At 39.8% G+C, this 23,650-nt stretch overlaps 3 protein-coding genes across 7 annotated transcripts; 2 read left to right on the plus strand and 1 right to left on the minus strand.

Annotated features, from left to right (window-relative positions):
- The first annotated feature begins 7,525 nt into the window (after nt 1–7,525).
- On the plus strand, nt 7,526–12,500 carry LOC121794296 (zinc finger AN1 and C2H2 domain-containing stress-associated protein 11-like). 2 transcript variants are annotated; one of them, XM_042192392.1, is made up of 3 exons: nt 7,526–9,306; nt 9,544–10,584; nt 11,492–12,500. In XM_042192392.1, the coding sequence occupies exons 2-3, from the start codon at nt 10,486–10,488 to the stop codon at nt 12,251–12,253; spliced, it is 861 nt and encodes a 286-aa protein (XP_042048326.1). In that variant the 5' UTR covers nt 7,526–9,306; nt 9,544–10,485; the 3' UTR covers nt 12,254–12,500. The 2 variants fall into 2 exon arrangements, with proteins under 2 accessions (XP_042048326.1, XP_042048325.1); XM_042192391.1 differs by having other exon boundaries at nt 7,526–10,584.
- Nucleotides 12,501–13,740: 1,240 nt separating this feature from the next.
- On the plus strand, nt 13,741–19,925 carry LOC121794297 (protein SEMI-ROLLED LEAF 2-like). Of its 4 annotated transcripts, none has more exons than XM_042192393.1 (20): nt 13,741–13,880; nt 14,226–14,548; nt 14,835–14,909; nt 15,001–15,116; nt 15,213–15,327; nt 15,444–15,572; nt 15,733–15,780; nt 15,860–16,041; nt 16,128–16,324; nt 16,412–16,701; nt 16,793–16,942; nt 17,026–17,430; nt 17,524–17,673; nt 17,804–17,879; nt 18,138–18,265; nt 18,359–18,547; nt 18,641–18,790; nt 18,864–18,983; nt 19,061–19,279; nt 19,402–19,925. In XM_042192393.1, exons 2-20 carry the CDS (start codon nt 14,402–14,404, stop codon nt 19,546–19,548), a joined length of 3,033 nt encoding a protein of 1,010 aa, XP_042048327.1. In that variant the 5' UTR covers nt 13,741–13,880; nt 14,226–14,401; the 3' UTR covers nt 19,549–19,925. The 4 variants fall into 4 exon arrangements, with proteins under 4 accessions (XP_042048327.1, XP_042048331.1, XP_042048330.1 ...); XM_042192397.1 differs by having other exon boundaries at nt 19,405–19,925; XM_042192396.1 differs by lacking the exon at nt 13,741–13,880 and adding an exon at nt 13,949–14,132.
- A 25-nt stretch (nt 19,926–19,950) lies between these two features.
- On the minus strand, nt 19,951–23,393 carry LOC121794298 (leucine-rich repeat receptor-like tyrosine-protein kinase PXC3). The gene is made up of 2 exons (XM_042192398.1): nt 20,546–23,393; nt 19,951–20,445 (listed from the first exon to the last, which is right to left on the minus strand). The coding sequence occupies exons 1-2, from the start codon at nt 22,899–22,901 to the stop codon at nt 20,120–20,122; spliced, it is 2,682 nt and encodes an 893-aa protein (XP_042048332.1). The 5' UTR covers nt 22,902–23,393; the 3' UTR covers nt 19,951–20,119.
- Between the last annotated feature and the right edge of the window lie 257 nt (nt 23,394–23,650).

Genomic DNA, 23,650 nt, shown 5'->3' on the forward strand with positions numbered 1-23,650 from the left:
TAACCGATGAGTGATTACCTCGGGGGGCACTCCGGTCATGTCCAACGGAGACCATGCAAAGACGTCTTTATACTCCTTGAGGAGCTGGATGGTTTTTTCCCGAAGTAGGGGCGTTCCCGCGAAGCCGATCTTAACCGTTCTGGATGGATCGTCTTCGTACAGCTGAACTGTCATCGAGTTCGGCTCCGGTATGACTTCGGTCATCGCCTCTGACTCCGGCTGCTGTGATTGCTATGCTTGGTGGTGCCGATCTGACTGCTCGGCACTTCTAAGCGCAATTTGCAGACATTCCTTTGCTCTCTTTTGGTCACCTCGGATGACCGCTATCCCTCCTTTAGTAGGGATCTTGATGGTGAGGTGATAGGTGGAGCAAACGGCCCGAACTGTGTTGAGCCAGTCTCTTCCCAGGATGACGTTGTACGGGGACCGAGCTTTCACCACGAAAAACTCAATCATCGTACTGGAGCTAGTAGGCGCTTTCCCCACCGTGATCGGAAGGCTGATAATACCTTCAGGGCGGGTGTCCTCCTGGGTGAAGCTCTTCAGGGGAAGCGGAGCCGGACTGAGCCGAGCTGGGTCCACTTCTAGTTTGTCGAAGCACTCTTTAAAAAGAATGCTAACCGACGCTCCTGTATCCACAAACACCCTGTGGATCAGTTTGTTTGCCACTCCGGCTTGGATGACAATGGCGTCTTGGTGAGGAGAGATGGCCGGGACGGGATCAGCAGCCGAGAACGTAATCACTTCGTCCTGCTTCAGCCTTTTATGCGTTGGCTCCTCTCGATTGGAGCCTCTGCGTTCTGACTTTAGGGACGACTTGGTCTTCCCGGCAGGGAGCGCGTCAATAGTCTGGATTACTCCATCATATTGCGGCTCGTCATCGTCTTCGGGATCCGGCTGCCTTTTCGGATCCTGAGGAGCGCAGTTCGCACCACTCTGCTTTTTATTCTTCTTTGGCTGCTTACTTCGGTATTTTTTCAATGTCCCTGCCTTCACAAGAACATCGATACCTGCAGCCAAGTTTCTGCACTCCTCGGTATCGTGACCGTGATCTTGATGGTAGGAGCAGTAGTTATCCTGGGGTCGGCGCGCGGCTGATTTCGTCATCCGCTTTGGCTTTTCGAACAGGTCAGAGTGCAGTTCGAAAATTTCCGCTCTCGGCTTGTTCAGCGGTACGAACTGAGCGGGCGGCTTCTCGGGATTGAGACGAGGTCCCAATCTGTCTTGCACCGGAGCCCTTTGAATTCTTTCAAATGGAGTCCGGCGAGGATGCCCCTGATCGCTATGATCGGGCTTCCTTCTGTCTCCTCGGGACGATGAGCTGTCTAACGACCGTTTGCGACGGTCTGCCTCATCGGCCCGGGAGTACTGGTCCGCAATGTCCCACATTTCCTGAGCTGTCTGCGGACCGCACTCAACGAGCTTCCTGTAGAGAGCTCCGGGCAAGATTCCATTTTGGAATGCCGAGATGACAAGCAGATCGTTGAGATCGTCTACTTGCAGGCATTCCTTGTGGAATCTTGTCATAAAGTCGCTGATTTTTTCGTCGCGACCTTGACGAATGGAAAGCAGCTGAGCCGAAGTGATTCGGGCTTCCGCTTTCTGAAAGAACCTCCTGTGGAAGGCATCCATTAGATCTCGGTAAGATCTGATGCTGCCCTGGGGGAGGCTATCGAACCACCTTCTCGCGTTCCCGATGAGCAGCTCGGGAAACAGCTTGCACATGTGGACCTCGTTGAGACCCTGGTTCGCCATGTTATATTGATAGCGCCCCAAGAAATCGTGAGGGTCCACGAGCCCGTCGTAAGTCATCGACGGAGTTCGGTAGTTCTGTGGTAGGGGAGTTCGGGTGATGTCGTCCGAGAACGGAGTCTTCAGTGCTCCGTACACGGCGAATCCGATATCTCGTCGGTATGGAGGAGATTGAGTTCTCCTGTGATTCCGGTACCGAGGAGGAGCTGGAATATGTCGGGGTTGAGGATTCTTTCTCCTGGGAGATGCGACACTACTGCGGTAGTGACTTTCTTGTGCGGAGGGAGAAGGAGAATCCGTCGTTTTCGTCTCCGGCTGCTTTTGGCTTTTTCGCAGGAAGGTTAAGAATTCCTCCTGCTTTTCAGCCAAAAACTGCTTGACAGCCTCATTCAAATCGGGCTGCTGGGAAGACTCAGTGGGACGATTTTTGGAGCGGCTTGTTCCTTCGCCATGAGAACTGGTGGTGGATTTATCCCTAGGCTGTTTTCCCGACCTATGGGATGGATTGGCTTCCTCCTGGTTCTCACGGGCTGGAATACGGGTATTCTGCGATCTGGTATGCATTTTTTGGGTGGAAAAAATGGATCAAAAATTCGCTTTATCACAAATTTTGTTCTCTGTTTCCCACAGACGGCGCCAGTGATGATTCCGCGAATTATTGATGATGATGAATGCTCGTAAAAATAAATTACGACACGGTGAATTTACGTGGTTCGATTTACTGAGGTAAATCTACGTCCACGGGAAGAAGGGAGGGCAAGATTGTATTGCTTGATCTGGGATTACCGCTTACAACACAGACTTGCTATACGATTTTATCTCTAGAGAGCTTAACCCTTTTCTATCTGATCTAAGTTCTATTTATACATTGAACTAAGGTCGTGGTTTGCAGCCCCACTAACAAGATCGTGGGTGAGCAATAACTGCTCAATAACTGCTTCGTACCACTAAATAGATCGTGGGTATAGCGGAGGTCGTGGAGGCCTTTCATGAGTCCACTAACTCCTAGTTCGGTCGAATGCTGAGACCGAACTGCTGGACTTTACCGATCAGCTCTTGCCGATCTGAGAGGAGAGCTTGACTGGTCGGCTTTTACCGAGCTGTAGGCTGAGTCCGAACTCTTTGGTCGTGCCGAACTCTATGGTGCCGAACAGATACTCTTTCTTGGGCTCTGGGCTGATGGGCCGTCACTGTTATTGGGCTTGCCATTAGGGTTTAGTTCGTACCCATCATTTTTAAACCTAAAAAATACCTTCTGGACTATAAGAATGATTTTTTTGTCTTTTTCATGAGAAAAAGAATGGTCATTTTAGTTCATTCATTTCCCTTCAGTACTCCCTTCGTCCGTGAATAGGAGTCCGGTTTTTTTATTTTAGTCTGTCCGCGAATAAGAGTCTCGATTCACTTTTACCATAAATAGTACTCCCTCTGTCCCGCACTACTCGCACTTATTTTCTTTTTGGGCGTCCCAATTTACTTGCACTCTTTCCATTTTTAGTAAAAAAATTTCACCTACAGCCGTCATTTTTGACTTTCCTATACACTCATTCCTTAATCTCCGTGCCGAAAAGGAAAGGGGCGAGTAGCCCGGGACAGAGGGAGTAATAAAGTCTCACCTTCCACTAACTCATTCCACACACATTTCATTTAAAACTAATACATATACAAGTGGGACACATATTCCACTAACTTTTTTCCACCCACTTTTTTCTTTACATTTCTTAAAACTTGTGCCGCCAAGAAATGGGACTTCTAATAGCGGACGGAGAGAGTATTTGTCATATACTCCAACGACCTTTCTTGGGTGTACAATAGATATGAATGAACCAAGTGTAGCCGAAGTGACGTGTCTATCTCTCATTAATTTTTTTTTAACTAAATAGCTATTATAGCATGCGATATTTTTTTAAAAGTGTAAAAGTTTTTTAATAATATTACATCAATAACCAGAAATATTAGATAATATATTTAAAAATAAAACCATATCCATCACTTTATTTTTAGAATATCTGTAAACTAAAAATATAATTCTCTCTTTTTATAAATAACGAAATTTAGGGCGAAAACCACAACTATCACTCTATGTTTTTTAAGAGCAAATAATGTGACGTCGTGTTCCGAGTAAAGGGATGAGTCCAATTTTCTATCTTGGCACGTAAAAATTGGCCTCTTCTCGATTAGAATTTAGCATGAATATTGCTTATATGCGTGGGACCACATTTACTTTGTTTAACGAAGACTTTTCCGTATCGGTTCTAAATTTTAATGAATAAATTAAGTTATCCATGAACCTAAAAGCTGATAATTAAATTAATACTGTATCATGTATTTTGTAGACTTTTTAATACTCCTAGTATATGTTGTAGTATATATATGATTCATCATTTGTTATGGCTTAACAAATATTATAGGAGTATGTAATATTTTAACTAAATGTTTGTTGGGGGGCTGGGCAACCCAAAGTACTCTTTTATTTCTTTAAGTTTTAAATTTTTGTACAATTCACGCGCCTATCAAGTTTCCAAATGGTATTCTTATCATAATTTTTGAATAGTTTTGAAAGGATAAAGCTTATGATAATAAATTTGAAAGGATAAAGCGGTAGATTGTGAGTTTTATTTTTATAAAGTCCATTAATCCATTTGTTGAAGTATATATACTTAAAAATATTTTTCGATTTATTTCTGAGTTTAGTAATTGTTTTGTTCTCTTAAGTCTTCTGGTTTAGTAATTGTTTTGTTCTCTTAAGTCTCGCCAGAAGTGATTGATTTTTTCTTTTAGTTGCCTCACTATAAGTGATTATTTTCATTTTTAGCTAAAACAAAACATCTAATTTCTCTTTTTATACTTTGTCATACTTTACTCTCACTTTGTCTATCCCACTTTATCATCTCTCATATTCTTACCACTTAACTCGATAAATACCATTTTTAAAAATTTGGTACCGAAAAGAATTCAATGATGTGCGATGGGACAGAATATATTGTAAAACTCAATATCCCATTAATGAGAATAATAAATGTTTTGTCACAATGTGTATTTTTACTTTAATGGGTAATGACCATTTAATAAATATAATTAAAATACCGAAAAGTAAAATCAGTTTAAATCTTCTGGATTGTGGATTGAGTAGTGGAACAAGTCGTTACACTAGGTGACTCGGTCAGCTCTTTGCAAAAGTAAAATACTAGTTTCACAACATAGATAGACTTTGACTACTAATTGTGAAAGATTCTAGTATTAGTCCGATTTTTTTTTTGCCTAAGATGAACAATGACACTGATATAGTAATAAGTGTAATTAATTACTTTTTCGAATTGATTCATGCTATTAATTAAGTAAGATTTCAACCATAATCTTTTTAATTTTATCGTCATTCATGACACTAGTTACTACTCCCAGTACTTTCTCATAATCTACTTAAACTTACATATATGCCTTATTGATAGGAAGTGAAGTTGGCCACTCACAACTTCATTCCTTAACTCATTTCTTCGCTGCACTATTTATAAGTCTCGCACCACTTTTAACATATTCTTTACTCAAAGAGACAGGAAATAACACACATAATCCACTATTCCTTCACTTAATTATTCATGGGCCTTACTTGTAATTTATTTTTTCATTTCCTTTATTTGAATGTATTTAATTAGGAGTGAATTTCAAATTTGGTCCCTGGAAATTGAGGTTCGCATGTTTTAAGTTCCTGAACTCAAAAATATATCACTATAGGTCTTTGGAAAATCATTAGTCACATTTCATATCCTTCTCCACTTATTTTTTCAAATTTACGCCTAAACTCCTTTAGGGCATACTTTATCTAATTTTTTGATATTTCATTCTAACATTATATATATTAACTTTTAGTTAATAGATAATAAGTGAAAATATGCATTACATTTTTTAAATTATAATATTGTATAAATTTATTTTCTCCCTCCGTTCCTGAAAATTATGAACTATTTTCTTATTAGTCCAACTCTGAAAATCATGAACTTTCTAATTTGGAATAGTTAAACAACACATTATCCTTACACATCATTTTATATACAACTTATACCATTACACTACGCTACTAACGATGTGGAACCCACTCTCTACTAACACTACTTACACCACCATTTATCTCTCTTATTTTACTAATTATACATTAAAACTCGTGCCGAACTAAAATGCTCATACTTTTGAGGGACGGAGGAGTATTATGTATATAATATTATGTAGATAATTTTATAAAACACTCAATATTATGTACCCAGTCGTGAACGGGCCTATCCAAGCGAGCGCACAGTTCTTCCATAGACCATAGCCAACACATGTAGTCTATGGTATGGTACCCAACATTCCAAGAAAGTCGTGCACCCCCTCGTGCAAATCAAGCAGGCACTGGGAGTCGGCAGGGGTCGGCGATAGTAAGCCAACTACCTTAATTGCAGTCGTGCACTTCTGTAGCGGCGATAGTCCGGGCCTGCCACTAGCATCGGCATGCTGCTGGAAGTACTTGTAACGCGCCGACAACTTATTAACAATGTGCAAGAAAAGTTCTCGATGTATTCTAAAACGCCGACAGAAAACCGTCGGCCCTCACCGTTGCTCCTCGGCAAAGTAGTCCGCAAACAGCTGTTCGACAGCCCCGACGTGGTCACAGATGACCGTCTGTCGATGCCAGATTGACCAAGGGACTGCCAGCTGTAGCTCTGCTTGCGCACGTTGTTGCAGTTCGCGCATTGTGTCGTCCCACAAAGCTTACGAAATGTGCTCATCAAATGAGTCCTCATCACCGGAAGCCATTTTTTTAGAAAAAATTGGGCGTGGAAGAAAGAAGAGAAATTTGAGTATGAAAAATGAAACGTGAGAAAGGTATTATATAGGTGACATTGAAAAAATGGGATGGGAAGTTGATCAATGCGCAATAGGTGCCGATTTGGCGCTGATCGCGGTTCAGCAACGCCCTGAGCGGCGGCACCGGACGTTCGCCGCCACTCGGCTCCCCCCTCATAGGCGCCGATCGTGCAGTGGCTAATCAGCACCCCTATTAATTGCTCTAAAGGGATGAGCAAAAAAACCGGAAATCGAATATCCGAACCGAACCAAACCGAAAATTTGAAATTCGGTTCGGTTCGGTTTTAAAAATAAAAAAAATTCGGTTTTTCGGTTCGGTTTGGTTCGGGCGAAGAAAAAAACCGAAAAACCGAATTATATATATATTCTATTAATTTAATATATTATATTATATACAATATATATATTCTTTTAATATATTCTACTATATAATATATATTATATGTATTATTAATTTTATATTATATATAAATATTCTATTAGTATATATAAAATAAAATAAAATACACATATATAAATATATATTTATATTATATTTATTTTTTTCATGTTTTTCGGGTTTTTTCGGTTTTGTTCGGGTTTTTTCAGTTTTTTAAGTTCGGTTTTCGGTTTTTCGGTTTCGATTTTTCGGTTTTTCGAGTTCGGTTCGGTTTGGATTTTGAACTAAATTCGGTTTTTCGGTTTTGGTTCGGTTTTGGCAAAAAACCGAACCGAAACCCGAATGCACACCCTAGCTCTAAAGACACAAGAATAGAGATATCCTATTAATTTTTTTTTTCTCAAATTTTATTTTAAATTTCAATCCAAATCTTATTTCCAACAAAATATAAGTAATACAATGATGTGATCATTCTCCTATTTAGATATGGAGTAGGTCAGTGTATTCGCCTAATACATTTTTATGCTGAATCGAGGGAGAATTTCAAGCTTGATAAATACGTCTTCACGACGGTTAGAAAAATCAGTCTTCCTTAACGAGGAAAGGGTTACACACAAGAGGCTTATAGTCGTGAAAATAGCAACACTACTCTATCGCTCTTGTCCTCTCCCTTTCTTTAAAGAAGAAATAGTAGTAAGTCGTATTTGTCAGGCTTGTTATTCTCCTTCGATGGCCTGAAATGGTAAGAGGCGATGATTGCTGCATCGGCTTCTGAGTTTGAGAATGGAACAGATCTCTGATCGGTGACTCGCAGGCGACTCACTGAGTTTTTTGTGTAGAGATCCATTCCCAATTTTTGCATCTTTCCGCAATTAGGGTTACTGAAATTTTTTTACTCTTTCTTAGCTAATTGAAAAGGCGAATATTTTCCTAAGCCCTTTGCTGAAATATTTATAATCTTTCATTTTATGCTTTAACAAGTTATAAAAAACATCGAATATTTTGTTTATGTTCTTCACCTTACTTTTGTGTTTCCACACGATGTTAGAACTTGATTTCGTTAGTTTACTAGATAATTCTTTGGAAAGCTTCTCTAAGATTGTTGCAATTTTGTTCTAGTTTTATTTACGCTCATATTCCATTTTTTCTAATTCTAGGGTTTCTGAAATCCGATTTTTCCCCGAAGCCCTTCCTTTGTTTATTTCGTGCTTTGTTCTGATTTGTTTTGTGAGAGTAAAAAATTTGCCCTGTCCCATCAACCTTATTTTTATCTGAGATTAGTGCAATTTTGTTCTTAGTTTTATTGAGTGCTAGAGTTGTTGAAATTTTTGTTTCATGGGTATGAATAAGGCTTCTATAGTTGTTTCTAATGTTCATTTGTTGAACTCTTACTGCAAGTTTGCTCTATGGTTTTGGTATACGCACTACACACGTTGGATATCTATGTATGTTTTCTCCTATTTCATAAAATTAATTTAGAATATTTGGGTGTAGGACTGTTGATAGTTGATAAGTTGATGAGAGTTCACCCTTGTGTAGGTAAATGTAGTTGATTGCTCTTCTTCATTTTATATTGAATTGGAGGCTGGTGAACAGAGTCTTCAGTCATGCTTTCTAATTTCAATGTTAATGAATAGAAAAAATTCTTACTCCTTTTTTCTCTTCACATTAATGATAAGGCAAGGAGATTGGTCTTCATGTGACAGGTTTACTGATACCTTGATAGAGAGATATGTTTATTTGGAAAAATATTAATTGGTTTTCCATGCTCAGCCCTATATTAACATTGTTCATGGTATATTTAAGCTACGTCCTACCATGAAAGCATGGACAAGCTCTTATTTTTCCTTAATTTCTTGACAAGGAAACTTTGGTTATATTGTACGTGCGATTTGGCATAAGTCATGTACGCATAAAAGCCATTGTCATGCTTGTTCACTTGTCAATGAGTACTAACCTATTTTTCATACCTTTTTTTCACTGACTTTCTATTAGGCATTAAATGTTTATATTTTTAACTAGACTCGGAACGTCCACATAGCATGCTATGTTAAATATATTACGGGGTTGTTCTTGTCTACTGCATAATGTGACCCCACTGCAGGAGATGTGGGTAGAGTTGTTCTTGATATGAGTTCTTTTTATATGTCTTGACACAATGCAGGTTCTCATAGGTATGACTTTAAAGTTCACACATAATTGAAATGCACATGTGTACTTTTGTCAAAAGAGTTTCTTTAACAATTAGCAAGCATAGGTGATAAGTGTGTGATGTTTGGGGAGTAGCAATGCAGACATCCTTTTGCTGGCTGAAGAAATAATCTACTTCCACGGTAATTGTTTCTTTGATCTTAATACACTCTTGTTTAATGCTAGCGTTTCGTAACTGAATGCAGATGCGATCTGAGGACTACAAATTATCCTACTATCTCAGTTTTTGAGTTTGTTAGATTCTGGTTGCATTGCATGCAGCTGTTCAAGATATCCAAATATAATCTCTGGCTTAGCTGCAAATATGTGCTCCAGCCACATCTCATTAAACTTGGTTTTTGCCAACTGCTTTTTGATAGGTGGTTTGAATTGTAAGGGGAGTCGTAACCCTCGATTGAGCGGTGAGTCGAGTGCCTTCCTTCCCTCCACTGCCGTTGCCAGAGGCCGTGCCACACTGGTGGCGGCAGTGGTTTATTTTTCCATCTTTGGGCCGGAAAACTCCCCTACTCACAGATATTTTGTCAGGGCAGGGGCGAGTTTCATAAAACAATGAAAATTAAATTACTTAAAACTATATTATCTCTCTTCTGAATTTCCAATCTCAAGAACGAAATGCACATACAGTTTAATATGTACAGTTACTTATAAACGTTGGTTTCTTTTCCATTCTCATTTTTCTTATCTCAATCTTCATTTTATGATGCAAATTGCACACAATTTTTTAACTAATAAAAGAACAAAAAAATGCAAATAGAAAGAAAAGTAAGAGACAAAGGAAAAAAATTTAAAATTAAAATTATAGTATAAAAAATACTAAATGATTATCGTTTCATATATCCTTTGTATGGAGCAAATTATTATATACATAATAATGGTGGATAATCCTATTTACTAATACATCAAAATTCAGAAATATTGGAATTGTGTTTAAAAGATGAGGGCTGCAAATATGCAATAAGGAAACTATAGGGACTACAAATGTAATTAAATCAAATAGTTATACGAATAGAAAACGAGGTGGAATGAGTCCATTACATTCTTCCCCGTTGAAAATTTGCGAAGCTTCGCGTTGTCGTGGTCTCATTTTCCGTCTCAAACGCGGAATTCGGGGGGGAAAATAAAGCTGAAAATTCGACCCCGAATTCCTGTTCTGCCGACGCAAATCTAGGGATTCCTCGCCTCTTGCCGGAATCTCCGCCGCCGGAGTTTTTTTTTTCAAAATTTCCGATTTTATTTGTTCTTCACTGTGAATCCCGAATTCGAGGATTCCTATTTTCGATTCGTAACAAAGAGATTAAGGAATGGGGACTCCGGCAATCCCAAATCTCGGGAAACACTGCAGCGTCGAAGATTGCCGCCAGATTGATTTCCTGCCCTTCACCTGCGATTGCTGCCAAAAGGTCTGATTTTGATTATGATTCTGTTTCTGAATCTATAAGCGTTATTCAGTTTGTGTTTCATTTGAGTTTTGGTTCTTGATTGGTATGGGATGAAGCTGGAATTATTCCCATGGATATGGATTTGTTTGCTTTCCTTATCTGCATAATGACCTAATAAAATGGTGTTAATGTTTGCAGAATTTTTTTTTTGTTTTGCTATCCTTTCATGTATATATATGCTTACAAGTTGATGATATTTGATAATGAGGTTTGAGTTTTGACCTGGAATTCGCAAGTAGTTATGGTGATTAGGTTTTTGAGTTTGCCTTGACATTTTGCTGACCACAAAAAAGTACTACTACTAATTTGATAGTATGTTTCATCTGCTTTCCTTGTAGTGCTATATGTTGTTTGTGTTCTTGAATTAGAGAGATCTGATTCATTGGCGTTTTGGTTGTGATTTGGTTAATCTTTGTAGCACTTGCTTCTGGTAGAGTGTAAGTATAAGTTAGCACTTGTTATACGCTTAGATCAAGTTTCTATTGCTAGGAAGATTTGTTTCTGCATTGCACTAGGACTTTGGAATATTAAGCTTTATTTGATCAGTTTTTTTAAGAGGTTGAATGAGACGTTGTAATTGCTTTGGCTTTTAATTAGCATTGGTTCCTGTTGGAGATAGTCTATATGACTTTATGTGGCAATTGCGACTCATTTTTATGTTTTGTTTTTCCTATGATCAAGTGATTTCTTTTGTCTTCTTCAATGTGTGAAATTAGTGTCCAGGCTTAGATCTCAGAGTTTGACTCAGAGATATGGTTGTGTTGTGTTGATCAAGTAACATGATTGTCATTGTCCTTGAATGTTCGTTTTAGATCATTCCTTAGTTTCTCAGACATGCTCCTAATGTTTATTGACCTTCTTTGTATAGGTGTTTTGTCTTGATCACCGGAGCTACAGTAGGCATCAATGTCCGAAAGCTGGCAAGAATGATGTCACTGTCGTCGTCTGCCCCCTCTGTGCTAAAGGAGTTCGCTTGATTCCTGAGGAAGATCCAAATATTACATGGGAATCACATATTAACATTGATTGTGATCCATCAAACTACGAACAAGCCACAAAGAAAAGGAAATGCCCTGTGCCTCGATGCAAAGAGTTGCTCACATTCTCAAACACGATCAAGTGTCGGGACTGTAATATCGACCACTGCTTGAAGCACCGGTTTGGACCTGACCACAGCTGTCCTGGACCCAGAAAACCCGAACCATCATTTCAGTTTATGGGTTTTATGAACAAAAGCAGAAAAGATGGACCCAAGCAAGCTGCAGCCTCATCTTCATCGAAGTGGACTTCAGGTTTCCTCAATTTAGCCTCGTCTGTCCGCGCTTCAGCTGAGGCGGGGATGACAAAATTGAGCAATGAATTCAATCAAGCCTTAAGTACAAATGGAGGGGCACAGAACAGTAACAGCACGAGCACAAGCACAAGCCATCATGTGGAGGTGTGTCCACAGTGCAAGTTGAGATTCTCTAGCGTTGGAGCTCTCGTGGACCATGTGGAGAAGGTCCACGAGAAGCATGGGGTTATGAAGGCGACACTTGATGTCTGCCCCAAATGTAGTAAAGGATTCCGTGACCCTGTTAAGCTCGTAGAGCACGTGGAGAGAGACCATGGAGGTGTGTCAAAAGCCTAACCAAGAAAGATCAGTTGATTCCCGGTATTCTGCATATAGTTTACCCATTCTTTTTCTTATATCATATGAATTCTCGAGGTGTGATTGAAAGCGCTTGAGCTTTTTGTAACAAGGATTCATATCAAGATTTAGGGTCCTTTTGAAAATCTAAGATTCATATTTCATTGTAAAACATCTCATACTTTTCTGTGGGCTTGTCTTTTTGTTACACTCAACCTATAATTTTTTTCCCCTTTTTTTAGCTTAACGAATCCCATGTCAATTATGCCAATCCACTTGATCGATTTTTGCTTCAAGCCGATTAAATTTTTTTCCTTGGTTACTAGAACACAATCATGTGCACAAATTTACAGAGAAAAGAATAGTGTGAGGCAAAGTGAAAAGTAATTTTTTTCATGTTTGCAATCATTTTCTTGAGTGCATTTTAAGGGAGAATTGAGTTGAAAGTGCATACTCTGTCGTGGAGGCATGTTTGTAAAGAAATAAAGAATGTTTGAAGTGAAGAAGTAATAGACAGAAAGTAATTTACAACTTTGCTGTTTACATCAATGAAGGTGGACACCATCAATTGTTTTGACCATAACTCAAACTTATATTTTTTAATCTTAAAAGCATCTTCTTATTTTCCATGCCTTAAGATTTCCGATTACTACACTTAGTACTTTTAGGAGGGGTTCAGTTTGCAAAATTGTATTTCGTGATTAAATAGGTAGTGTGTTTGGTTCATGCGATTTAATCTCACAACTCGATCTTAGATGAATAATTATGGGATAATTAGTCATAGCTAACACCATGCAACTAAAATAATCTCACAACTCAATCTTAGATTATATCTTGGTCTACTATTTTATCTAGGAAATCAAATATGACCTTAGATAACGTTCCGATATTTATTTCCTTCAAATTTTTGTAAGAGCAAGATAGCTTTTTCCCCTAAAATTGTAGAACAGAGTTAAGTCTCTGGCTAAGTGGTTTCATTTCTTTAATTTGCTTTATTTATTTTGTTACTAATACGATATTAGTTGTACAAATTGACAAAGAAAAGGGCACATATAAAACATTTCCAGCACGTCGTTGTAAAAATTACAATTATATGTTATTATTACGAATTTCTCCTATGGAAAGCTACTTACAACTTACAAGTTAAAGACTATTACTATAAGAAAATAGAAATCTTTTGAATATATTTGAGAATTAATGGTCCTCAAAGAAGAAAGAACGATCAGTCATGATATTTAAAAAAGCTAGCTACTCTTTAATTAATAATTGGGCCTCAATAAATATTCCATTTATGAACCTTAATACAATATGATTGCCTAATCCGTGACAACTATTCCAAGTTTCCAACTACTCTAATTAAAATTAGCCGGCCACCCACATTTCATAAGTTGTTACATGTTGCGAGTGATGAAAATTTGATACAATACTATTTCAATAATCATTAAGGTCAGCTCAGCTGATTTTTCAATAATTTTTTTAATAAAAATAAATAAATTGTGACGGTACGATTTATGAGTCAAAAAAATGCGCGTGAAGATGCTATAGAAGCGGTGCATTGTTAGAAATCAAAATTTTTTTGATGAGTTACCAGACTTCTGGTCTGCTCTCTACAGGCATTGGTCTGAAGGTAAAATTTACGACAACCTTATTCCTTTTATGATCAAGAATATATGTGGGACGAATTGAAAAAAAGAAATGATTTTTAGAAATGTCCCACAACACACTGATTCTTTATGTGTATGGAGATCGTTTCTGTGATTGATCAAGATTGTGGAGACAATTTAGTTTGAATATGTGTGTTTTTGTCTTGAGCATTGGCATAATCGGTTCATGATGAAGAATCTTTGGAGCCCAGAAAGGAAAAATGATATCTTGATTGGTTTTATTTTGAATTTTGATTATTTCTGCAATGGGTTTGATTGAATCATTGAAAGATCGCATTTTGACATGAATGTGATGGATGTTTGTGTAGGGTGGTACAGGCATTCCAGAAGTGGGTGGTTGATCTTGCCGGCTTTCCTTTCCCTTCTTCTCCTAACCGACTTTCGATATTACAGAGAAGGGAAAGAAAAGCATTTCAAATTTCGAAAGAGGTTTATTTTGCAGAAGACAAGAAAAGATTTTTTTGGATTTTGTTAATTCATAAATATGGGTGTTGTTTCGGGTGTAGTCTCGAGGCAAGTCTTGCCGGCATGTGGCAATCTATGTTTCCTTTGCCCTGCAATGCGTGAGAGGTCTAGACAGCCTGTGAAGAGGTACAAGAAGTTGATATCAGACATTTTTCCCAAGTCACAGGTTTGTTTTTCATTTCATCATGCTGTCTAACATTTTGTGTGTTAATCCATTGTTGCTAGTCATGTTTCATGCTCATATACTTAAATCATTCTTGAGAAAAGAAACTTTTCATGGTACTGATGGGATCTTACGCAACATCGTGTCGTGTGAGATGACTGAGGTGTGGAAAATATAGATTCGTGCGGAGGGAGTTCGCTTGTGATGTTATCACGTGTTGCTGATGGCCTTATGCATTGGTTTTTATGGAGTTGGAACTCAATAGCTTTTTAATGGTGTTGATTGGCAGGACGAAGAGCCTAATGACAGGAAGATCGGGAAACTATGTGAATACGCTGTCAGAAACCCTTTTCGAATACCAAAGGTATTTTTGTGTAGTGTCTTAAATCGAGAACTTACCAAATTGTTTTTGACATTTTTTGCATTTTACTCTTTGGTCTTCTTTGACAATACAGATTGCAAGCTCCCTAGAGCAAAAACTCTATAAGGAATTGAGGAATGAAAATTTTCACGCTGTGAAAGTCGTTATGTGTATTTACAGGAAATTGATATCATCTTGCCGGGAGCAAATGTATGTCCATTTTCTTTCATTGGATTTATTTGATATTCTGCAATTCCTATGAGTGAGATCATCTAGTCCTAATACATAAAACTTATTGTATTCCAGGCCTTTGTTCGCAAATAGTTTAATGACTATTGTTCAAACCTTGCTAGATCAACCAAACAACGAAGAAATTTTACTTATTGGATGCCAATCGCTCTTTGTTTTCGTTAATAACCAGGTCACGTGCTGCTAGTTTTAACAGTTGTTTCTTCAGATGCCCTTTTCAAGCTTAGGGTCCTTTGGTTCCCGTGTGGAAGCATTAGACTGATTCAGCTCGTTTTCCCGACTATGCAGAATGATGGAACTTACATGTTTACCTTAGATGGATTTATTCCAAGGCTCTGCGAGCTTGCCCAAGAAGTTGGAGAAGATGAGAAGGTGCAACATTTAAGGGCAGCTGGGCTGCAAACTCTATCTGCTATGGTATCGTGCTGTCCCTCATCATCTAAGGATTTGATAAAGTATCTTTGAATTTGATAATTGAAGCAAAAGTATTGGCAATAGGCACTTCTATAGCTTATGATTGTGTTATAATCATCCGCACACATATTTATCTTACACGTATGCTTTATCTTTCTTGCAGGTTTGGTTCATGGGAGAAAACTCACATATTTCAGCTGAATTTGACAATGTAGGAATGTGTGTTTTCTCTTTCTTCTGACAGTCTCTATGTCTCATTTGTCTTGACTTATTTATTTTTAATTGCTCAGATCGTTACGGTAGTCTTAGAAAATTACGGAGGCGAAAGTAAGGACTTGAATTCCAACCAAGCAAGTTGGGGGGAAGAAGTTGGTAAAATTGAGGGCAACGTCTCTCCATCACCTAATGTTGTAAGGAAGGTTTCCTCTTGGAAAATGGTTGTGAACGATAAAGGAAATCTCAACGTGGAAGAGTAATTTCTTCGCTTGATTTTTCACTTCCTTTAGCATGCGATTTTATAGTGATTGCATGTATAAAATGTGTTGGTTTTGCTTCCAGGGAGGACTCCAAGAACCCATGGTTCTGGTCCCGGGTATGCCTGCACAACATGGCGAGCCTCGGGAAAGAGGCGACAACCTTGCGTCGGGTTATGGAATCCTTGTTCCGCTATTTTGATAGTGGAAATATGTGGCCGGTCAAGGACGGGATTGCTTTACCTGTACTCAAAGATGTGCAATTTTTTATGGATGATACTGGTCTGTTTCCATCCTTGGTTTCTTTCTATAAATTTCTTTCCAGCTCGTTGATTCAATCCGATGATGTTCCTACCATTAATTATACAGGGCAAAACACACACTTTTTGCTGTCAATTCTAGTCAAGCATCTCGATCACAAAAACGTCCTTAAGCAACCTGAGATGCAGCTCGACATTGTTCATGTCACCACAGCCCTTGCTCGAATGTCAAAGATCCAGTCTTCAGTTGCTATAGTCAGTGCCGTGAGTGATATCATGAAGCATTTGCGTAAGAGCATACATAATAAGCTCGACGAAAATCTTGGCAAAGATTTGATTAAATGGAACATGAAATACCATGAAGCAGTGGATGAATGCCTTATCGAGCTATCATCGAAGGTTCGTTTATAGTCAATACCCTGCCATTAGTATTCGATTATCGTTTCATTTGAACTTGCATTTTCTAATCAGTTTCGTTTTCTATGAGCAGGTCGGAGATGCAGGTCTGATCCTTGATGTAATGGCTAGTATGTTGGAGAACATACCGAGCATCAACATTATCGCAAGAACGACTATCTCAGCCGTCTATCGCACAGCTCAAATAATTGCTTCTTTGCCTAATTTATCTTATCAAAACAAGGCAAGACTTTGTTTAGGATGATGATCTCTGAATCTCTCTCTGTCTAAGTTTTGTAAGTAAAGGATTTTATTTCCTATTGTTAGGCATTCCCGGATGCGTTGTTTCACCAGCTACTTCCAGCCATGCTCCATCCAGATCACGACACGCGCATTGGAGCTCACCAGATCTTCTCGGTTGTCCTTGTGCCATCTTCGATCGCCCCACAATCAGATCATGATGTGTCTGACTCGAAGAAGAACGTCCTCTATCCAAGGACGCTCTCGAGAACTGTTTCAGTGTTTTCTTCATCAGCTGCACTGTTCGATAAGATGAAGCATCAGAGGGTTCAGCATGCTGAGCCAAACAAAAGCAAGCCTTCAGGTGATGTGGGACAGGAAAACAACACCGGTGGTGTATTAAACAGAATCAAGTCGGGTTACAACCGAGTACAGAGCTTCAGACAATCGGCCCCTGAGCCTGATTCCACAACCAAATCTATCAAACAAATGGTTAGCCTCAAATCTGTTTCTATTTCTTGCATTACTCAACAAACATATTAGAGCGTTATATTAATGTGCCCCGTTCATTGAATTCAATTCCAGGACGTCGTTCCACTTAGACTCAGCAGCCACCAAATAAACCTGCTGCTTTCATCTATTTGGGCACAATCTGTTGCTCCCGAAAACTTGCCTGAGGATTATGTAGCTTTAGCTCACACTTACAGCTTGATGCTGCTGTTTTCTCGAGCCAAGGTAATTTTTGGTTTAAGTAATTTACTATGAAGTACCTAACCGATCTCGCTAATAAGTTTGATTCTGTCTAGCCATACTTCAGTGATATTATGAGTTATAAGTCATGAATTTCTTTCTTCATTTGGAGCAGACCTCCTATCGTGATGCACTTGTTCGAAGTTTCCAGATGGCGTTTTCGTTAAGGGATGTTTCTCTTGCTGCAGAAGGTAAATTTGAGCATATCAAATTAGTCATTAAAAGATAGTGAAGTCATATGTATGGCAGTTTGATAGGTTATGATTCGAATCCGAAGATGCAACAAAATTACATACTAATTGTCATCCGATATGAGCTTGAATCCCGATACGTGACACACGAGAATTCATTGTAGGATGATTGTTTCTAACTCTTTAGCACGTTTGGTTCAAAAGTTATATCGATCTTATTATGAACTTCTCCCATAACATCTGCAGTGTTGTTTTCAGGAGTACTTCCGCCTTCACGTCGCAGGTCCCTCTTCATGCTGGCAACCTCGATGATTTTCTTTGCATCGAAGGCTTACAGCGTTGTTCCTGTAGCTGCACGTGTCAAAAGTATGCTCACTAGTAAAGTGGTATGTTTCTCATTTCTCACTACTTCTGTTAATGAAAAGTTGTGTATCTTATACAGATACTAACTACGCGTTTCTCTTTCCCTTGCATTTCAGATCGATCCATTCTTGTCTTTGGTAGACGACTCGAAGCTGCAGACTAGTGAAACCGGAAAGATCGCATATGGATCCCAAGAAGATGACAGTTCAGCTCTGAAATTTCTTTCTGGAACAAAAATCTATGATGAACAGACAACCGCATCTCTGACTTCCCTAATTGTTAAGAGTTTGGATAACTTACCGGAAGTAAGTCTGTCTGTGTTTCGTCATTTTTAGATATAGTATGCTCGATATGGATACCGTTTCTCATAGTTACCGTCCCAACGCTATTCTGTGCAGTCGGAGGTTTCCTCCGCGAGGGAGCAACTGCTCAAAGAATTTGTGCCTGAAGACTTGGGCTCCCTTAGAGGCGCGTGGCTTGCTGATTGCCCAGAAGGAAGGCACATGCATAATAATTCATGCTTGTGTGGCGATAAATCCTTTGACAAGGTACATTTAGTTTAGTCGACGCTACAATAGTTCATTTATCGAGATCTTATGTTACGTCTTCACCATTTTGTAGGCGGCCTCAATATTCGTTGATGATGATGCTTTCCCAGAGTCGGTTGGAGCCGGTAAACAGAACACGCAGTTGGCTGTTCAAAACCCGAATCTTATCAGCGTTGATCAGCTTCTGCTATCTGTGAGTGTCCTGGAAATAGAACCATCTTGGATTTTACGATTCTTTCGCTTAAAGTGGAAGTTGATTGTGGTTGCCAGGTTTCCGAGACGGCAACAAATGTAGGTAGAATGTCCATGTGCACGGCAGACGACGCCTCATACAAGGAAACGGCCAACCACTGTGAGACTCTTTTGATGGGAAAGCAAAAGAAGATATCCAATCTGATCAGCGCGCATCACAAACCCGGGCCTCTGATGGCGATAGCTGCTCAAGCTGAGAGCAAGACGACGGTGTCACATGTTAGCAATCAGCACAAGGTACTTACTTATGTCAAACTGTCACATAGTGGCACATTTGTAACATAATAATTGGTGTTTGGACAGTCGAACACAAGACTCTCCCTAACAACTTTTCTTCCTTCTTTGTGTGGTGAAAACAGCAGGCTGGAAACCTGTTCTTGGATGACAATATTCTCGGGCTTCCAGTCGTGCCAATAGCAGGGCCATGCGCAACTGAAGCTCAGAACGAGTTTAGGCTGCCGTCAGCAAGTCCGTTCGACAACTTTTTGAAGGCGGCTGGATGCTGATAGGATAAGCTCGACAGTATAGTATGATCGTCCACGTTGAGTCTAGCAGTAGAAACAGCAGGATTGGTTTCCCCTATGCTTTAAACCCAGATTCTTTCTATTTTTTCTCTTCTTTTTGTTCTTGTTCGTTCAAACAGAAAATCACCTAGTACTGAACCGGGGGGTTCGTGTTGTTCTCCTACCGGAAGTGCGAGCGGTTTATGTAGAGCCTAGTGTAGAAGAAGATCGATGTCGGTATCCAAAATGTCTGATCGTTTTTGTATTGATTGTATGAGGAATGTGTATATTAGTGTTCCTCTTTTATGTGTTGTTTGTGTGGGGAAATGTCTGTAAAAGAGTGTTTGTGGCAATAGAAGATGATCCTGATTCTTTTTTCATTTTTAGTGCTTTATGAGTTGTGAATTTAAAAAACACACTTACCTTCAAATTTACACATAAGTAGAGTGCCTAAACACTCATTCATTGCAACGTTTACCATTCATATACAATTTTACTCCTAAAGAGGTTACATCTTCCTTGGTCATCTCTACCTTGGTCATCACTGTTTTCACACTGGTGTATCTGGCTTCTCTCAGTTGTGTGTGATTTCCTGCAGCATCTCCACCACCTTCTTCATCTTGGGCCGTTTGGCCGGGATGCTGTCTGTGCACAGCAATGCCACTCTCAGAGTGGCCAGCATCTCACGCCTACAACCAAACGACACCGTGCTCAGCTCAGCATCGAGAATTTGCTCAGGGGTCTCTCCTCTTGCAGGCGCAGCATGCACCCACTTCACCAGATCAACGCCCTCCCCAAACCCCTCGTCTACAGGGAGTCGAGTAGTGAGAAGCTCGAGCAAAATGACCCCATAGCTATACACGTTTCCAGGTGCTGTAACTTGCATTGTGTATGCATACTCTGTTACACACAAGTCCAAACAAAACATGTGTGTGTGAGTGAGTGAGAGGGAGAGAGAATGATGAAATAGCTTTCACATAATGAATTGTGTATACATTACCTGGAGGTATATAACCAAAGGAACCAGCAACAGCACTGATGCTTGCTGTCCCTCTAGAAGGATCCAGAAGCTTTGAGATTTCAACTTCGCCAACAAGAGGGGTGAAGTTGGAGTCTAAGAACACGTTCCCTGAAGAGATGTCGAGGTGGATGATGGCCAGACTGTGGAGGAAGGCGAGCCCTTCAGCCACCCCGATGGCAACAGAGAGTCTCGTAGGCCAGCTAGGTTTGTGATCATTTCCCTTCTCAGAGTCATGAAGGAACTGAGCCAATGTGCCATTGGGAAAATGCTGCTGCAGCAAGAGCAAGGCATCATCAAACACAACGAACCCGATTGGCCTAATCAAGTTGTCATGGTGGAGCTTGCTCAGCTTCTCGACTTCTCTGATCATCTTGTTTTTGTAATGGATCATGGTTTTGTCCATAGATTTGAGCTTTCTAACTGACAGGACCATCCCAGAAGGCATCTCTGCTCTGTAGATGGTGCTGAACGTGCCTATGCTGAGCTTGTTTGAATCCTTCGTTGTGGCTCTGGCCACGGCCTCAAAGTCTATGGCCTGCCGGAGGTTCTCCACAAACACGTCCCCAGCTGCTATGACCGGCTTGTTACTGCTGCTGTTGATCTCCTCCTCCGTTGCTCCCCCATCCTTGGCAGCTTTCTCAACCCTCTCCCTCATTATGAACAGCAACACGACAGCAGTCACAGAGGCAAAAACCACCAAACCAGAGCCAATAACAGCTAGTATGACCCTGTAGGAAACCTTATGATGGTAAGGATCTTGATCAGAATCATCCGAACCTACACACGAAACGCTCAAGGGCTCCCCACAGAGCCCCTTGTTTCCAACAAAGCTTGAATTCAAGCTCTTTTGGAACGGTGTGAAGGCTGGTATAGGGCCACTGAATTGGTTATCAGAAAAATTGACCTCAATCAAGCTCATCATCCCTTTCAAAGCAGCAGGGATGCTCCCACTGAGCTGATTGCTCGACACATCTAAAGAAACAAGCTTGTCAAGGCGCCCAAGCTCTACAGGGAGCTGCCCGTGAAGATGATTAGAGCTCAGATTCAGTGCAATCTGCAAGTTCTTGATATGACCAATCTCAGCAGGAATGCTTCCGGTCAGATAGTTACTACCTAACTGCAACTCAAGCAATTTCTCACATTCCCAGATCTCACGTGGTATCTCCCCCCAAATTGAGTTCTGCCCCAACAGCAAGAACTGCAGCCTCGATGCACCACATATGCCTTTAGGTATGGTGCCATTGAACCTATTACTGCTCAAATCGAGTTTGTTCAGATTCTTGCCTCCAAGAATCGATGTGGGAATCTCTCCAAATAGATTGTTACCCGAAACAATCAACTCCTGCAGATTACCAAGCAAGCCAAACTCAGCCGGAATGGTTCCTGTGAATCCATTTGAGGCCAGATTCAGAAGAGTGAGATTAAAACATCTTGAGAAATCTGGCACAATCTCACCAGAGAGATTATTGTTGTCAGCTTCAAAATAAGTAAGTCCACTCACATTGCCTATCTCTCTAGGAATCCCACCGATCAACATGTTATTACCAATTCTAATACTAGAAAGCCCTCTGCATTTCCCAACTGACGCAGGCACAGTCCCACTCAGTCTGTTCTGTGTGAGAACCAGAGTTTCAAGCTTCCCCATAGCGAAAACGGCCTCGGGTATTGAACCCCCCAACAGGTTTGAATGAAGGTTTAGCAGCTTAAGTGGAGCAACAGAGCCTAGCATAGGAGGAACCACACCACTCAACTCATTCTCATAAGCAGTGAAAACTCCCAAATTGGTCAAATTCCCCAACCACGGCGGAATTGAACCATTCAATCTATTTGTGTACATCTGCAAATCTTGCAACTTAAGCAATGCATTAAGATCATCAGGAATCACCCCCACCAACATATTATTTGAAAGATTCAATGCTCTAAGATTCGTAAGACTGCCCAAATAAGGAGGAATCAATCCAACAAAGTTATTGAACGACAAATCAAGATACTCGAGCTCAACTAGGTTTCCAAGAACAGGTGGAATGGTGCCATGGAAATTGTTGCGTGAGAGATCGAGCCATTTGAGTGATTTAAGGTCAGATATTAGAGAGATGTTACCTTGCAGCCCATGACTAGAAAGATCAAGCTTCTCCACAAATAGTTTTTTTGAGCTGCAAGAAATGAAGGGCCAAGTGCAGAAATGTGTAGCATTTCCATCCCATTCAGACAATCTGAGCTCCTTCCCAATTGCTAACAATGTCAGCTTGTCATTTTGAAGGTGCTGGGCAATGACAAGCTGAGATTTTGAGAGCAACCCAAGAAGCAAAACACTCAACAAAGTCCATATTTGCATCTTTTTTTTGAAAATCTACAAATCTTGGTAATAAAATAAGACGTTATAGTTGTTCAAAGTCTTCAGCAAGAGGCTGAACTCGGAAAACCCCACACCTTTTCCAAAAGTTGTTGAAAAATGAAGAAAAACAAAGTCTTGGCCCAAAATAGGAGGAGCGACACAACAACAGCAAATCTTTTGTGGGGGGAATAGAAAAAGATGGGAGATTTTGGTTAGGAGGAGGTCCAAGAGTTGTTGATTGAAACAAGGCACAAAACATTGGTGAGATTTTAGTTTTTCAGAAGTACAAGAAGCACATGGCAAAAAAAGTGGAGTAGCAAACTTTGCTAAAAAAGAAGGGAGAATTTTTAAAGCGTTTAGAGAATGTTGGATTGCAATGGTCAGCAGAAGACGGATGAGGGAATTGTACAATGTTTGGGTAATTACTTTCACGGGTTTGGCGTTTTGTTCTCTGTGAATGTGTGTGAGAGACAGAAGAGTGTGCAGAAACAAAGATGCAGTTTTGAATCTTTGATGTTGCAAATATGAGTATATAGGTTAAAGAATCACGAGAAATGAACAGTCTACAGTTGATGAGACTACAGCCTACTAATTTTATTGTATTGAAAATAATATAGAAATCTAGAATAAGTTCATGTTTCTAGGAGCTAATGAATCCATAATATCATTAAAAATTTTAGAATCATTATTTTTTAAGTCACTGAACTCTCGAAAAAGTATCATTATAAAATTCTGGACAAATTAATGTC

This window comes from Salvia splendens, chromosome 3 (assembly GCF_004379255.2).
Source record: "Salvia splendens isolate huo1 chromosome 3, SspV2, whole genome shotgun sequence".
Lineage (NCBI taxonomy): Eukaryota > Viridiplantae > Streptophyta > Magnoliopsida > Lamiales > Lamiaceae > Salvia > Salvia splendens.

Bases quoted from the DNA above. Each gene is read 5' to 3' on its own strand.
- LOC121794296 (XM_042192391.1), top strand. From the start codon at position 10,486: ATGGGGACTCCGGCAATCCCAAATCTCGGGAAACACTGCAGCGTCGAA. The intron at 10,585-11,491 runs GTCTGATTTTGA...TTCTTTGTATAG, and splicing joins CCTGCGATTGCTGCCAAAAG to GTGTTTTGTCTTGATCACCG.
- LOC121794297 (XM_042192393.1), top strand. From the start codon at position 14,402: ATGGGTGTTGTTTCGGGTGTAGTCTCGAGGCAAGTCTTGCCGGCATGT. The intron at 15,573-15,732 runs GTATCGTGCTGT...TCTTTCTTGCAG, and splicing joins TGCAAACTCTATCTGCTATG to GTTTGGTTCATGGGAGAAAA. The intron at 18,548-18,640 runs GTAAGTCTGTCT...TATTCTGTGCAG, and splicing joins GTTTGGATAACTTACCGGAA to TCGGAGGTTTCCTCCGCGAG.
- LOC121794298 (XM_042192398.1), bottom strand. From the start codon at position 22,901: ATGCAAATATGGACTTTGTTGAGTGTTTTGCTTCTTGGGTTGCTCTCA. The intron at 20,446-20,545 runs GTAATGTATACA...TGTGTGTAACAG, and splicing joins CTTTGGTTATATACCTCCAG to AGTATGCATACACAATGCAA.